General features: G+C 37.6%; 1 protein-coding gene across 1 annotated transcript in view; it reads right to left on the reverse strand.

The window, feature by feature from the left end:
- Positions 1-12,442, reverse strand: part of ranbp9 (RAN binding protein 9) — a 29,275-nt gene extending 16,833 nt beyond the window's left edge. The window contains exons 1-5 of the mRNA XM_035916333.2: positions 11,798-12,442; positions 8,450-8,561; positions 5,550-5,602; positions 1,859-2,026; positions 615-637 (exon numbers count right to left, since the gene is read on the reverse strand). Of these exons, the coding sequence (XP_035772226.1) occupies positions 615-637; positions 1,859-2,026; positions 5,550-5,602; positions 8,450-8,561; positions 11,798-12,014 (573 nt within the window). The 5' untranslated portion in view covers positions 12,015-12,442. The remainder of the gene's footprint in view (positions 1-614; positions 638-1,858; positions 2,027-5,549; positions 5,603-8,449; positions 8,562-11,797) is intronic.
- Positions 12,443-17,515: the final 5,073 nt, after the last annotated feature.

The following is a 17,515-nucleotide window of genomic DNA, read 5'->3' on the forward strand; positions in this document are numbered from 1 at the left end:
ATAATTTTTTAAAAACTGTGCTTTGTTTGGCCGTTTTTCAATTTTTCTACGTTCTACTTTTCTCCCCCACATTTCAAGACCTACAACCTGCACTAGATGCTTTACTAATGTAACTCTGTTCATCCATTTGTGGGGAAAAAATGAAACCATAGTACAAAAAGTGTTATATAAAGCACTTTACTGTGTCTTTGAGTTAAAGCCTCCTAATAAATGTGAACCTCTGAACTTCATAACGTAAATACAGAAAGTACAGTTCATTTGCTTTAAACACATAATAAATTCCTAATAGAGAACACTCAAGTGTCTGTTTATGGTTGGATAAAGCCAAAGAAACTTTAGCCAAAGGTTACACAGACACCACAATCACTACAGATGTGACAGAAGAAGAAAGGCCTTCCAGTTTGACAGTGTTTGAGAAAAGCTGACGGTGTGTTCGCAGCTCCCGAGTTTTCCAGCCTCTAATCCATTTTGCATGGTTAAACATTTTGACTGCAGTGGACATTCTGCAGGAAATGACACATTTAACTTCCATAAATAGCATCATCTCCTACAGCTGTGCTAATTATGGAAAAGATTACTTTACAACAAAGAGTGAAGAAAATCGCAGTACTTACTGGTAGGTCTGTGAAGGCGATACCTGCAGAGGAAGAGAGAAACAGTCAGCATGAAAAACAAGAGTACTTTCCATTTCTGCACACAGCGCGAGGCCACAGTTCGTGTGTTTACATGTGCTGAGGTAATCTGGTTACTGTCATCTTGCTGCAGTTCATAAATGTCACATAATGTCCCCAACAGATTTAACTGTGAACCCTGTCTTCTAATCATGAAGGAAGTTATCACTAAAGCATTATCGAAAAAATACAAATTTGTATAATTTAAAAATTACATCAAAGTACTGCAAAGCCTTCACATTAAAAGCTTTTTGACAGATTTGCTGGATGCTTATATTATGAAGATATACATACATATAAATATATGTTTACATTGCTTTTACTATCGAGCTTTGTAACATTTCTTTGCTGTGCAGTAAAGTGGAAAAAATAATTTAAAACAAAAAAGAGCAAAAAAACATCAGAGACATTTAATTAACAAAGAATGATTATTTAAAAAAACAACAACAAGACAATTCATAGAAACATGCAAAACTTATATATCACAAGCTGGACTTGCTGCGGTGGCCTCTTGTTTTGTGTTTGGCTCAGTAACAACTTCTGTCAAACTATTACAGCCGTGTTTGTAAAATTAGCTTACATCATGGCAAAGTTTCTCCTCAGAAAATATTTTATTTTCCAATCCCTTTGTGAGAAATGAATAACTACACAAATGTAATCAAAGTTCCTTTGGAAGTCTCCAACTACAAAGCTTTGGTGCGTGTGGTATAAAAGGGACGTAAGTGAGCCAATCCTCCATCTACCGCAGCTTCTGGTCAGAGTAACCATCCAGCTTACAGTAGCGCGACAGGACAGAAGCAAGACTACTTTCAAAAGCTGCAGTTCAAGGTGCTGCAGGCTGAGATCCTTTTGGGGAAGGAGGTGAATAATATTACAGCCCAACAAAAACCTGGCCAGTGAGCCAGCCATTAGGAGAAAGATAAGACAGGAAGAGCTGGAGCTAACTGGTTAGCAGCAATTGAACTTTCAAAACACAAGTGGGCAAGCAGTGGGAAAAATATAGTGGACAAGCGGGATTGCCAACTATTATTTAAAAAAAAACAACAACAACAAACTGTTGCTCATCTCTCTCTTATTGAGAGAAATGCCGTCTCTGTTTAAACATTGATAAAATATATATTGGAAACACTGCAGTCCTTCTGCAACTTAATACACAGACCGCTGCATGGCAGCATTATTTTCTGTACCTAGGCTGTGGCCATTCTTTGTGTAGAAGCAGGTGTTGTTGATGAGGTTAACACAGCAGCCAATCACATCGCCTGTTGTAAACGTGGGTCCATAAGGTTGCCCGGTGCCAGACGAGCAGAAGGAGTGGCCGTCATCTCCATGGTAACCATAAGAGTGCTTGTCCCAACCTGCAGCGATGCAAACGAAAAGTGTGAGAACATGAGGTGAAAAAGTGTTCAAACGCAGCAATTGTTTGAATCTCAGACTCAACACAGAAACACACAAACACGGACAGACACACACAGCCCATAGGAGGGCTGAATGATAATGGTCATAGTCTCACAATATGAATATTCCTACATTAAAAGGTACAGTGCTGTAAAATAATGATATACTTTGCAGCTGATTAGTCACACAGAGAAACTTCTTATGGTTGAACACAGTTGTGGGTTAGTTATAGGCAAAGCCTATACACAACTACACCTCCTCACATGTTGTAGTTTTTACCTGTCACCAAGGGCCAGCGTTACAAACAGTGAGCTCCTCCTACATGTGCTACATGTCAGTATTTATTTACTTATTTATTTTTAGAAAACCTAAAGCAATACGTCAGTTTAAATTACTCACCTCTAGGGTCAGAAGTACAATGTGGCCCCTAGAAGTATTGTAAATATGACTGAGCTAGAAGCATACTGGCACTGATGACACAGGAGATCAAAAAAACACAACATAATGTTTTCAAAATTTGTTTTGTGACAAATCACACCAAAAGCTACGCTACTGAGGAGGACAACAGTGCTGTGAGCAGGCCGCCAAAATGGTTCAAACGCAGTGTGATTAAACTGGAGAGGCAGCGTCACAACCTTTATGAAGTAATCTTGCCATTCAGCAGCAATCTTAAAATCCCTCTGGGAACATATTTACCAAGTGTTATTTAAATTAAACTTCAATAGTAATGGTCGTATAGAATCATCAGTAAAGTCTGATTTAAATACATGCCCTAAAATATGGTCATAAAAGGATTTTCATCTTTGCTTTGGCAGCGTTCTCCCAGATTTCAAGTGGGATTCTCTGAGTGTCGACTCTTTTCTTTTCTAATCTAATTATTAGATTTCCTCAAATAAGACATGAAATAAAAGCTGTCAAACAACAAAACAGCTGGACCAAGATGTTTCGTATCTGCTGAAAGTTAAACCCAACTCAAACATTTGTGAGTATTTACAGACATTTCCCTATCACCAAACTTTATTAGGCCAGAAATTCGCATGTTAAGTCTAAAAATAGACACGTGACGTCATAATTCCAACGCTTCAGTAAACACTGGTGTAATATCATGACCTGGATCAACAATCACACAGTGCTGAGAGCAGTAGAGCTGAAATATCCTCACTTAAAACAGAAAAAAGGCAGATGTATGTGTCCACACCTTCACCCACAGCCCTGTACTGTGAGCCAGCAAGCACAAACCTGCAAGATTCAATGCCTTGCTCAAGGACACTATGGGAACTGAACCTGGGAAATCGGTATTCTCAATCAGTGGAACAGCTTGCTGTTGCTTTCATGCTCATTCAGTTTCTTCCAGAAAACTGGATGTACTCAAAGAATTAGGAGATTTTTGTGGCATTTTTAACCTTCAATTCTTTGTTTACACTTTAACCTTCTGCAGACTGCAGCTCATTTTTGATGCGATGCCCCTTATTTCACTGAAAATAAATATTTTTTTGTATTGAGCATAAAATGGAAGAAAGAAAATTACTGATGAGCAAAGGTTTAATGTGAACAGAATACCTGTGTGTATTAAAACCTGGAGTACTCTGTGTTTGCCCAGTACTTGTTTCTCAGGGAGACTTAAGGGGATGCAGCCTTTGCTGCAGCACACAGGACTTTGGGGCTGTTTTAACATTAGAAACCACGTGGCAGGATCCAGAGTTACTGTCGAGCAGCAGGATTAATCCTGCCGTTTCCACAGTCATCACTGCAGGACAGCACTCAACTCAGCAGCACTCTGGCATCAGTTCTTCACAATTACTGAGTTTTCATTAGCATCTATCCATCAGCTGAGACTGTGCGGTTGGCACTAGGCCCGCTGTTATCTTTGTGTGAAGAGACTGGAGCTCCTGGGTGGGTCCAGCTTTCAAACTGGTGGTGGGGTATCTGGGGTCCTGTTTGGCCTGATAACCTCAGGGGAGCGTAGGGTTGACGTCTGCAGCGTCCAATTAATGATATTCATGACATTTTATTGTACCATCAACATTCACTACCTCATGTGTTGGTTTCTGACTTCACTAAAAGATTGAAGCAGCTCAAAAAAATCCAAAACAACAACTTTATTACACCGAATTGCACAAGTGTTTAAAAAAAGTTCTTGTTCCAACAATCATGGATACGAGTTAATAATTGAGTGCATACACTGAGAATGCTTTTAAGCACAACACTTGTGTAATCAACAGACAAGGAAAAAATAAAAATACTTGAAGGGAGCATGACAAAGGTCAAACATCACCTTAGGATATACTGATTACACAATGATAATCTTAAACTTTCCACCCACCAGAGGCCTGTGCTTTGCAGAGAACTGTGAGGTTAGCGAGGGCTTTCTGGTTTATAGAGTTGGATAACAGCTTACATGAATGCATTGCAATGGTTGGTTAAGCTAATTCTTACATCTAACCTGCTTTGGCGAAGGTTATGTCTGAGATAACAATAAACATGCTGAAAAAAACAAACAAACAAACAAACAAAAAACCTGCCTAAATAACATTTCCATTTTAAGAAGATGCCACAGACATCAGTGAGTCTTTTGGGCTTTAGGAATTCTTACAGACCATTTACACAAGGGGGGGGGGGGGGGGGGGGGGAGACGACAACATGTCCTCCACAGCCTCACAGTAAAAAATATATTTATATAAATAAATAATAAAATTTCAGCTAGTGATCGTGTTTATTCATAGGCTGGTGTTTATGTTGGTAATGTCAGCTTTTGTATAATTTATGAGCTTTTAAATAATTAGTTAACAGACTTGTTTCTTATGACATCCTCTCCAGTTTTTTGGCAGTTTCATCAAAGTTAAGATGCTTTAGGCCACTATGAGCAAACTAACGAGAAATGTTCATTTAGCCACTTTTGATATGCCGACACAACACCTTGGCCTGAACTATACATGAAAGCTCAGTAGAGTATTCATCCTTGCTCCTCACTCAAGAGCTACACAACATGTTACTGAGATCTCTGGATATAAACCCTTTGGCTTGTCCTGACAGGCAAAGGGCATATGTTCTATGCAAAACATTGCAAACCCCTACAAACCCCTTCAACATATGAACTTAGCTTCAATTTTTCCATGCTGGTTGCAACCAATTTCAATTTTATTTCATTTTTCTATCGGCCTTTGTATAGCAACATAATCCTACAACAGGTTGACTAAAACGTTAAAGCCTTATTGACCTTACAGAAGATTTCCCAGTAAGCCTACTTAAGGATCTGAATTGTGGTTTTTATATTACTTCTTTTTCTTTTTCTCTTTTTTTTTTCAAACTAACAACCACAATGAACTGACTCAGTCACGGCTCCAACCAGTTTATCCAAATCTAAACTCTAGTAGTTCTGTTCAGACAAGATGACACCCACAGAAATCCCAGACATATCTAGTGTAGAACAGATAAAGACACCAAAAGACAGCAGCAACAAATGCACAAAACATGTCAACTTACCAGGGAGTCTGTTCATGTTTACACCCTGAGCTGAGAGGCCGATACCCATGTACCTGTAGGACAGACAGACGAGCGTTAAGCTGTGCATTTATGCAGAAAGAGACTGAAGAAGCCATTTTACACATGTAAGCTGAAGTCAATCCTACCACAGACATCAGCCATGGCTCATCTCAAGCTACATTCAACACGGAAAACATACGTATTGTCTTCAAAATGGGGTCTGCCTAATTAGGTTAATGTCATTTATTTTTTAATAATTTAAGTTCATGACAAGGGCTACCATAACATTGTTCAATGTAGGCAAAAGCTAACATTAATGTGGTTATTGATGAGTAACAGAAATTATTCAAATTCAATGTCATGGGATTGTAAATGTAGTCACCAGATCTGAAGTTAAAAAAAAAACGAAGCTGCCACTGATTTATATATCAAGTTTCTTCATTGCATGGCTGTTCTATACAAAACATTGCAAACCCCTACAAATTTGGCATCCTCAAAAAAGGCTATAAACAAAGGAATATTCAACACACACAATGTAATGAAGTTGGTTTTTTTTTTAATATACACATTTTGTTAACTTAATTGAACATATTATAATTTTGTTTCCCCCCCCCCAAAAAATCTACCTTTGTGGTATGAACACCCCCCCCCCCCCCTCCATTGGCTCATTCTGAGCCAAGAAAACAGATGAATATGTATTTTTCTGGCACATTTAAAGCAATCGTTTACCAAATCCTTTTTCTTATATTTGAATGGAAAATTATTACTTGAAATAATGAAAACAGCAGAATAATCACAAGTTAGCAGAGATGCATTCATTTCTCTCTGATTGTAGTGCTGGAGTGACAGAGTAATTGAGATGTAAAGCAAAGCTGCTAGTCCAAATTTGTTCTAAAAACCACTTCTGAAAATGTTTTAAACATTTGAACTTCTGAAACACATATTTAGCCTTGTGTGTTCCAAAAACCATTATAGAAATTCAGTTAAATGTGAAGACTTTTTTACTTATCTGGGGTCAAGCATGACCAACTAGTTACAAACGACCAGGGAATGCGTGATGTCTGAGGCACTTTGAAGATTTTAATCATGTTCATTATTTTGTCTTCTCGTACGAATTTCTAAAATCCTTTTTGATGTAAAGGGCATGTGGTACCTAAACATGATGTGTGACTTTTAAGATAATGGATATCCAAAGAATTCATTATAGTTTACAGGCTGGAGTCTTGAACAGTTAGAAAATAATTTCCTAAATATTTTTTATGAAATTATTTAGGAAGTTTTACAAAGACGCTCCCAAACATGGCCATTTAGACCCTTTAAGAATTTTAGGCATGACCCAAAGGAGAATAAAAGGAGAATAAAAATGAATTTAACTGGAGGACATACTTTAAATCATTTCTGATTGAATACAAAACAATGTAAGAGGAAAAAAAAAAAATCAGGACTTTCTAGAGAAGAGAAACTGAACTGCTTTATCTCAACCTCCCACTCTCATAGGACCGAACAACAGTTACACTCCACAAGGCAAAACGCTGCAGGATTACGGCTCACGTAAACCCAGATTAGACTTGTCACTTATTTGGACTTTATACTTTCAGCAACTATCCACTTTGTAAAAAAAACAACAACAAAAGGTTTATCATTCCCAATGAGAAGTTCATCAGTCATGATAAATGAGTGTCACAGGCATGACTGAGGGAAAACAAAAAAAAAAACAAAACAGAAAAAGCTGTTCTTTCCTTTTCTCAACCTCACATGCCTTAGCATTGCTGCATGAGCATTAGTGCACAGCACAAGGGCACTACAAGTTTAATGCCAACATCCTTAAATAAGCACGTCAAGGTGGTGACATTGAGCAGTCCTAGATTATTACTCAAATGTGCAGTTTGCCATTTACATATCCGATACATGAACACACCAGCATGCACAGCTGGTAGAGCCAATTTCATTTCTATGACTGTTTGGGGTTTTTTTTCCCCAGTGTTCAACCATTTACCCTCTCACCTTGGTCACCTATTCTCAAACTTATTGCTACATTTACCGATTCCTTTGAGCTGTTCTGCAACTTTAACCATCCAACACCAGGCGAACGGAATAAAGGTTGGATGTACCAACTGTCGGTCCCACACTGGTTTGTGAACGCCTGGTATGAATACTTGGTTTTCACATTTTTGCCTACACCAACTTAGAAAATGTCCCTTTGTGACCACAAGGGTTGCCCCCTGGTGGCCATTAAAAAGAAAGCAGCTTTAAGGCACTGACTGGTTTCATTTTCTAGGACCGCAGCGCTATGCCCATCTTTTATCCAGTCTATACAGCAACAATATTTGTCGCCATAGACTGTATCCTACTTGTAGATGAACAGTTGCCACTACTTCCTCGTGAACACAGCATCTTTCTCTCCTGCTGCAGACATGACTCGCTCTTCGTTTGCTCTGTTCAGAGAAGAGTGAGGAGCAGCATCTGACAATGAGCTGCTTGTGCATTGCTGTAACGAGAGTAGCTTTGCTGAATGGGGCAAAATTGCACTTATTTTTTGGAAAACATTGCAGACTCTTAATCAGTTTTATATCCAGGCTATCTATTAAATGTTTTACTCTAAAAGATGTTTGATAAAATTGGAGGTAATTTTATTGGTTATTATTTGATACACTGAGTGGGCCAGCACACCTAAGAACAAGTTTGTCTATCCATGGTCCCTCTGCTTGTTGCTTTTGTCTAGTTTCAAACAAAAATAACCACAAATATTTTTTGCATTCTTTTTTCGCAGTGTTGCTAGTTTCAAATTTTTTCGACAGTTTACCTAACCAGCTTATGAACCACTCACTCATCTATGAGCCCAAACTATTAACACCGCTGAAAGTAATGTGTATGTCTGGAAGGTTTAGGGCTGCTCTTACCCATCTCTGCCTTTACTGATGATCTTCACCTCAAAGTAGTAGACCCCGCAGGCAGCTGGGATAGGGTGGGTGGCCCGCACTGATGCAGCATCTTTGGGTGTTTTTCCATGACCTTTAGGTTGCGGTAAAACACAGAAGTGCACAGTTAGTACAAATGACTATAGTTCATGAGACACATGTGCCGAGTGCCAAGACGCAGAGAAGCTTCTCTGCAGTTACTTTGGCTAAGGACCAAATACCACTTTAATTTAAAGCTCAGGTTATGATGTATGTAGGGGTTTTTTGCCATGAGAAGCTGTGTAAGGGATTAAATCGCAAAGGCTAGCAATCATTAAGTTGGATCAAAACGTTTGAGAAGCACAAAACACACCTCACTAGCAGATTTACCACCAATGAAAAAAAAAATATATATATATATATATATATATAAACTGAGAAAATAATGTCAGAGTTACTTTGAGATTGGACCAGAAGAGAGCTAAGGACTCTGTAGAGACACTACACCATAAAAATTTTACAACCCAAGTTTGGATCTATAAATAAAAGCAGCTTGAAGGAAAATACTGGATGTCCCACTATTTGTCGAGGTGCATATTTTACTTGTAAGTACTGCATAATTTACTTTCCATGGTTACATACTTTCCACATTCAATGGTCTGCCATTACGAATATGTGGATGAACACACTATAAAACATATATAGGTTTGTATCACTATGGCTGAACAATACAGAAATATTATGCTGATATACCAGGTGACATTTTTATAAACACACCTGAGCAAAAGATGTGTCATTGGTGAGAAGATTGTCACTCCAAACGTCTTAAATCTGAGCGGCTCATAATCTCAGTCTTTAAGGTTAACATGAAGCCACAGTGTAGAGCTATTAACAGCACCATGACGGTTATAAATCACATGTTTACACTGCTGTATGTTACTCAGTAGCTGTGTTTAGTTATTACAATAGATAGTCAAATAAACTGGCTTTATTAATAAGGTTCTAAATATCATTAGAGGGAAATTCTCAGTATGCTGCCAACAGAATATCTGACAATATCCAATACATTTACTTAATGGCTGGTTCTTTATATGTAGGATATGAACAATAAACAGCAGCATCATTTGACCTGACTGCCTTCATGTAAAAACAACCTACATTTGTAAATGTATGTCCAGACCATAATACAGGCCCTGATTTTACGTACAATTTGTCATAATTTAAAGATTTCTTTAAATGCTTTTGTATGTCTTAATAAAGACACTTGGTTACTCATCACATTTAAGTTAATTGAATTATTTTCTTTCAAATACGCCAGAACCACCTTCAAATATAAGGAAATATATACTAGATGTAGATCAAGTGAAGTAAACACCTCACCTCCATTCTACAAATTTTCTACTGGCAATATGGCTCCCAGATTGAAAGAGCAACAGGAAAACACAATCATTAAAATTTTACCATGGCATGAAACATTAATTTATTAGTCAATTCAATCATTTAATCTTTATAATTATATAAAGTTTAAAGATGATCAGCTTACAAGAACACTTCTGAACCCAGAATTAACAGTGGTTTCCATTTTTGGCAAACACAAGTCTTGAACGTATTCATCTGTAACCAAAATAGCTAAACGATTAGAGTCGGGTAAATGAACCGATCAATAAATTAATCAGTACTGACTAAAAACAAAGACCATGTTAATTATTAAGTGAGATTACAAATAACCTGTATTAATATAGCATTATCGTTAATTACACACATTATTACAGAGCAGTTAATTGGTAACACAGTTACCAGTTACAGAATAATAACTTCTTGTGTAGATTTTCTACTGTTCTTTTAAGTATTGTCTGTTATACAAACTTCTGCACAGTAAAGCTGTTTAAAACAGTCTTTGGGTGTGAGGTGTACAAATGTGAATTACATCACTGAGTAACACCAATGCTATTCTCTCTTGCTCTGATGACATTTTTCTGTTATTACTGTATTAACGTATAAAACATTTTCTCAAATATAAAATGAATGCTTTTGTCCATAAAATGCCAGATAAATGGCGAAAATGTGCTTTGTAATCTTCCAAAACGAAATCTTAACCCACCAAAGAATTATTCATTTTCTAGCCAACTATACCACTAAATATTTGCATTTAACCATGTGAAATGTGAATATGTTTATTTAAAAAAATGTTTACATAACTGACATTTCAGTTTGTAAAGTATTTGCTATTTTACATTACAAATGTATTTTACATTTCTGGTAGGCCTTTGGACACAGCTGACATTTAGTTTCAGTAGAACTCACAGAACAATCTTTTCAGAGGGTTTTATATGAGAATTTATATTTGGAATTGGAACCAAAACCCATCTAACTAAAATCAAAGGGTTTCCATTTACAACTATGGCATTCTGTTAAAACATAATCACAGAAGGCCTGAATTTTAGAGCTTAACACTGCTGTTAGAATAAACTGTTCAGTAAGTGGAGAATTGCTCCCTGGAGGTCAGTACATGTTAAAGTTTTACAGAGTTTGAATGTTAAAGTTGCAGCTGCTGTAAGAAATTCAGGTGGATTTGTTGCACAAAGGCAGAACATTCTAGTTGCAACAAGGAAGCGTGTGTGTGCAGAGGGCCAGACAGACACAGAATAGCAGCACACACCCAGGAAGCAGTTGCACCTTTTTAAAAAACAAGAAACAACAACAACAGCAACAAAACACTAGCCTTTTCTTGTAGGCCTGCACCAGAAAAAAAAGAAAAGACAAAAAGCCCTCTAGATAGAAACTAGTCCAACTATCTCTGTATATCGTATCAACACTAGCCACTTCACTGGAAGCCTAGCAGAGCCTCTGACCGGGATAATCACGATATTTGACACAGCATTTCCTGACAATTAATAATACATAAAATAATGTTACATTAGCCTAACAGAGGGTTGTCAAGCTCTGGTTCATTTTGGATAACACTAAACGTTGTAATTTTGGCACTCAAACCATCAGATGTAATTTGGCTAAGGATGTTTTTTAAAATATATATTTCACAAGAGAGTTGGCCAGGTTGTCTGTCGTGAAACCTTCCCGGTGACTATAAATGGAGCTGACAAGCTGTTTCACAAGGTAGCAGGAAAGCTAACAAGCTAGTAGGTCAATTTTGGCTGTGGCTACACCTCGCCAGCTGGTCGGGTTGCAAGATGTCCTCTGTCTTGTTGTTGGTGAAGCTGCTAGCTTAGCAGACTTTGTTTTTAGCCTCAACGGCAGTTGGCTTTGATCCGCTAACCGTCAAGCTAAGCTAACATGTCGTTAGCATTTGGTAACACAAGTACAAAAATACCCGATTAAGGCTTTCTGTCATACCTTTATAGTGTACACGGAGGTTGTTCTGAGACAGTCCGATGTAGCTGAACTTGTCCTTCGGGCTCCAGGATCGGGGAAGTGGAGTCTCGTTTTCGTTAACGGCCGGATAGAGCCGTCGGAGCCGTTGATTGAGCTCCTTTTCCTGCTCGTTCAGAGCCGAGTCTCCGTGGACAACTACCGACATCAGAAACCCACCGCCGGATGACTGTCCAGACATGGCTACGACACGAGTTTTAGTAAACTGGCTTGTCAGCAACAAGCCAGAGCCACTTGTGTCCGTCAGTGTCAAGTTTTAAAGGGGAGTTAGCAAAGCTAGCAAGCTAGGAGGCTAAGCTAATTGACTTCGCTGGTTGTTGCAGAGGCAGCCAGAGCTGGTTAGCCGAGCAGCTAACCTGGCTAACGCGTTTAGCTTGGCCAGCAAAGGCGAAGCGATCGCTGAAAATGACTCAGGTTGACATTAGGTCTGACTAAAACACAAATAGAAACAAGAGGGTGAGACTGCCCCACGGGATCTGAGCAAAGAAGTAAAAAAACAGGGAGCTAGTCGGTGCTGGGGGCAAAGTAACTACTAACGTTAGCCTAGACGGATCGACAAAGTATGATGAGCTCGGCTAGCCTCGATCTTTTGTTTGTTGTCGGAGCATTATCCGCTGATCTGATTGGCTGAAAAAAAGCTCCACTCACTTCCTATGGGAATGTGAAGAAAATACACAGAGTGAGCTAAAAACTATCTTATCAGTAGATTACAAGGTTAACACTGTCAGCAAGTCTTCATGATTTGTGTCATCATCATTGTTTTCAGTTTTTAAGCTCTATCATTATTATTACATTTTAATTGTTGATGTTTCTAAACTAAATTTACACTTAATTATATGTCTTTCTTTTTAATATCCTATGACAGTGTAAGGTGAAAAATCTATATGGTCTTATTTGTGGAAGGGTTTTTATCTTTTATCTACCACTTACTAACTTAACCCTATCCACTACTTTGGGTATAAGCCAGAATACCCAGATAGAACCCACAAAGACACAGGGGGAACATGCAAACTACAGGAGAGGCAGGAAAGGCTGGATTTGAACCCAAGGTGCAGGTGCTAACCACCCTTTGAAGGCATCACTTTAATCACTTATTTCGGTTTTAATAATATAAACAAACATACAAACAGCTTTTGGCAACCAAATGAAGGAAGAACTCTTGTTTAACAGAAAAGAGACTTCAAGCCAGGCTTGGGGAAGGGCAGCTATCTGTGGTGATCAAGTAGGGGGTCTGATGGCAAGGAAATACAGAAAAGAGGAGCATGGAGAGATCATAAGTGACAAAAAAAAGCTACTTTCAGCTGCACCATATTCAAAAGTAGTCACCATGGCCAATTGCACGGCATAATTGATTGGGCCATGGTGGCTACCAAATACCCAGAACACCAAAGGGGGGTCTTGTCAGAACTCCTGGTTCAGTTCACCTTGCATTTCGTCATGGAATCAAACCAGGTATCTTACACTTGTTTGTCAAACATGTACACCACTCCACTGTGGAATCACATGAATAAAAAACCCCAGTCCTCCAGCAGCCCTACTCTATAGCATTAGAAGGATTTCTCTCACTTGAAGGATTTTCAGAGAACTTATAGAGAACTTGATAATAATTAATTACAGTTGCTCAGTGTGTAAGTAACATATCTATAGATGTGCCTTCTACTAGTTTATTAACAGTGTACTGCACATTAATTGCATTTTTATTTTTGTCTTCAGTCTCACACATGTTGACAGCCAGGGTTTTATTGGGGCTAATCTTATTTAATTTGCCAATTTTTTAAATATTAATTGACATGTAATTACTACATCATATCAATGACTGTTTGCTTCATTAAAATACATTTTTTTACATAGATTTTTTGTTTTTTGTACTGTGAACGAGACTGAACCAGTATTACTTTATAAAAGATGTTTTATCAAAAACTTGTTAACATGAAGAAGTTTATTAAATCAAATTGCTCTTATGTTCAGTTTACATCTCTGTATTTCTATTTTTGCTGGACTGTAAACAGTGATGCCCCGGTGATACATATTGGTAGCCTCACTGTGCAGACGTTAAACATAATTACAGCACATGTAACTTGCACACAGTAACTGAATGCAACATATAGTCGATTGCACAGGTAATAAAAGTGGAGTAAAGGTTGATACTAATGATTCTACATTTAGGGTATAAACAAAAAGTTCAAAATCTTGATTAAGGTCGGAGTGAGTTGCGTTTTTCACCATTCAAATCCCCTTCGCCAACACCGGCCTCCGCTAGGTACAAGTGTCTTATACTTCTCTGAAAAATATTAGCACTTTCTTCAGAGTTTACTGTGCTTCACGTAGTAACTAACTGTCAAATAAACACGAATTGAATGTGCAATGTGTACTATGAATTTATCAGGTAAATTTAAAGACAACCTCTTACCAATTTGCGTTGCTATTGTTTGCTAGTGTTTTTCTGTTGTGAGAAAATGTTATGGGCTAATCAGGGAGGTGGTTGGGGTGGATGGTGGCTGTACAAATACAGGCCAGAGACAGTGAGGGGTAATTATGAAGCCGATGTTTAAGGAAAGGTGGTTTTTAAATTTAGTGTTAATAAAGTTGTATCTTATGATTAATGTGGACTTTTTATGTAATAATTTTTCCCTAAACTTGTATTTTTTTAAAGGGCCTATAAACATTACAGTAAAAAGTTTTAGCATCAGAGTTTTGAACTTTAAACTGACATGCAGCTAATCAAATTACTTATTAATTAACAGAGAATATTTTTGGGTGTAGTTCAGCACTAATCCAGCCCTGTTAGTTGATATTTTAATAGTTAAATTAAAGGAAACCAGCTCAGTCAAAACACACACAGACAGAAAGTAAAACAAAAGCTTGGCAGTAATACATAATTCATGCCTGCCAGTGAACTAAAACAGTTGTTTTAAAGATCGTGTTTAGTCTTGTTTTTGTTTCCAGCAGCTCTGATCACTGTTATAAACTAAAAGGGCTTTTTTTTTTTGTTTTGTTTTGTTTGGCTCACATGGTCTGTGAATGTCCCTCGCGCCAACATGTGGGAATGTTCGTTGCATCACTAAAAAGGAATCTGAAATGATGTTACGCTCCCTGTAGGGAAGCAGTTGTTCACATTCACATCCCCTGGAAAACACACACATTAGGCCTTGGCTGTTTATCATCAGCAAGACGTGTGCTGTAGAAGCAGAATGTGTACAAATTGTGCTGGGAACAGCTCCTCAGTGTCTTAAACAAATGAATGAATAAATAATAGCGCAACAGAAATGAAAGCTCGGATTTGAAACCGGTGGTGGAAAATGTATTCATCTATAAACTGAAGCTCTTTATTCAATCCTAATTATTTTTTTTAGAAAGGGATATTTTCTGTTATCATCTTATATTCAGCAGCTCAAACACGAAAAGGCTAATGACACATCAATGCAGTATAAACCAGGATCATAGCAAAATAAGCTATAAAAACAGTTTGTACAAGCAAAGTATTTTAAATCAACAGCAACATTTTACAGAAATAATGATTTTCACACATTGAGGATCTCTGGTTGGTGTGTCCTTTTGAACGATATTAAACCAGGAAGTGAAACTGATTAAGAGTCTCTTTTACAGAATTCACCAGAACTCCTGAAAGCAAAAACAAAACTCCACACAGAAGGGCTCTGGTGGGATTGATCCTCTTCCTTCTTCTTCTACTGAGCCACATCAAGGCTTAGCTTCAGTGCTTTTTTTTGTAATTTAATTCTGTATTTATCCATTCCAATATTCCAAATTGATCACATTTTACTTTGTACTGATTTTACATGAAAAAGTTCTGGGTGTTGCAAAATAAAGAGGAATAAAACTGACAGAAAATAAAGAATAAAAGTTTCTAAAAAGCAATTCAGAGCAGAATAATCAAATAAAGTGGTATTTAAAGCTCGCCTTCTAACCAATGGTGACGCTGTGTAGAGCGATGTAATAAAGCCCCTGTTTTTATGCATATATATACGTCACAATATGCTGTTTATGCTTCTCCACTAATCACATAAATTAAAACGCATGTGACTAAGAATCGGCACTTTATTGCATGATGTGAAATAACTTAAGTTTGTTCTTTGTTAGCACTCTTATTTTGTGCTTCTGCTTCCCATGCATAAAATGTTGTATTAAAAAAACTTTATATTATTTATATGTCTATATTATTTGCCATTGCTTTCAGTTCTTAGTATAACATTAACTTGACAGAACATAATATACTTCCAGGCACACCTTTCACTTTTCTTTTGCTCTTTGTGGTGTAGAAGTTAACACGCTCACTTGATATGTGGAAGGTTGCTGGTTCAATTCCAGCTGCAGGCACCCTTTGGAGTTGTGACAGGAATGCCACCTGGTGCCAAATCCACCCGTTCAACTGCTTATGCAAATATCTAATTAACCAATTGTTCAGCTCAACAGATTTAAACTTTAACATGTGGTCAAGACGACGTCTGATTGACAACACTGCAACATTCAGATGAGAAGGTCAGAATTTGGTGTAAACAACTGGATAAGTAGAAGAAAATGGATGGATGGATGGAACATAATAACATGGATGCCTGAACTGTTGATACAAGAACCAGGAGAACCAGGAGATTCTCATCATGCGGCAACTGCGTGATGCCATCATGTCAATATGGACTAAAATCTGCGAGAAGTTCCAACACCTTGCTCAGTAGATCTGAAGGCAAAAACTAGTCTAACCCAGTACAAGATAAAATAATGAGTAATTTGGTAGTCAATTTGGCACCTTTTAAAAGGTTTGTATTTGTATTATTATATTAAGGTAAAACAAAAAATTCCAGGGTTAAAGACTATTTTAATAAGCCACAAATGATAGCAGTACAATGTTATTCATCTCATACTCATTCATTAGCTTGTGTTTGACTTGGATCTCTCAGTCAGTTATCTCTCCAGACGTCTCCGCTCCAGACAATAGCAAGTAAGCATGAAAACATGACTGTTAATTTGACTTTCAAACTTACAGTGTAAACACTGCTGTTACATTTGCACCAAAATCTTAAACAACAATCTGAGCTGGTCTGAAGCAGATTCTAACTGTTTTAATTGACAGAGATGTCAGTTATCAGTCACTCCGTTAGCTGACATCTTTTTGCAAGGATTAACAGCCTGAATAAAGACACTGGAAATAAAGACTTTTGCAAGGACAGGACATCCAGCAAAACCTCAGCAGTGAAGGTGGATGTTGGGGTGGATGGTCACAGCACCCTCTGGTGGCTCAGACTAATAATACATTACTCTGTGAATAGATAGCAGAGATCCCACGTCTTAAAAAAAAACACTAGCTTAATGTTTGACTAATTATATCAGCTAGATCCCGCTTTTCCCTCCAATGTTAGTTATCAGCAAACATTATTATTATGCCTCCTTTTATTCTATTTGAGGGAATTAATCATTTTAGCTGGCAGGGCTTTAATCAGAACAAAATGATTTGTCCCTCTGACACAAGCAATGAGTGTGTTTAAGATCAAATCTAAGATCTCAGAGACAACGTTTAAGATCTCTGCTGCTGATCTGCAGGTTGCGTTTTACATATTATATCTCTATTAAAGGTACCTATTGTGTTTTTTCTCATGTTCTTTCAGATATGTACTGCTACAGTGGCAGATGCTCGTGCCTAAACGTGGCCAAAATTTCAAATGATGATGT

This window comes from Neolamprologus brichardi, chromosome 18 (assembly GCF_056152115.1).
Source record: "Neolamprologus brichardi isolate AB-2024 chromosome 18, ASM5615211v1, whole genome shotgun sequence".
Lineage (NCBI taxonomy): Eukaryota > Metazoa > Chordata > Actinopteri > Cichliformes > Cichlidae > Neolamprologus > Neolamprologus brichardi.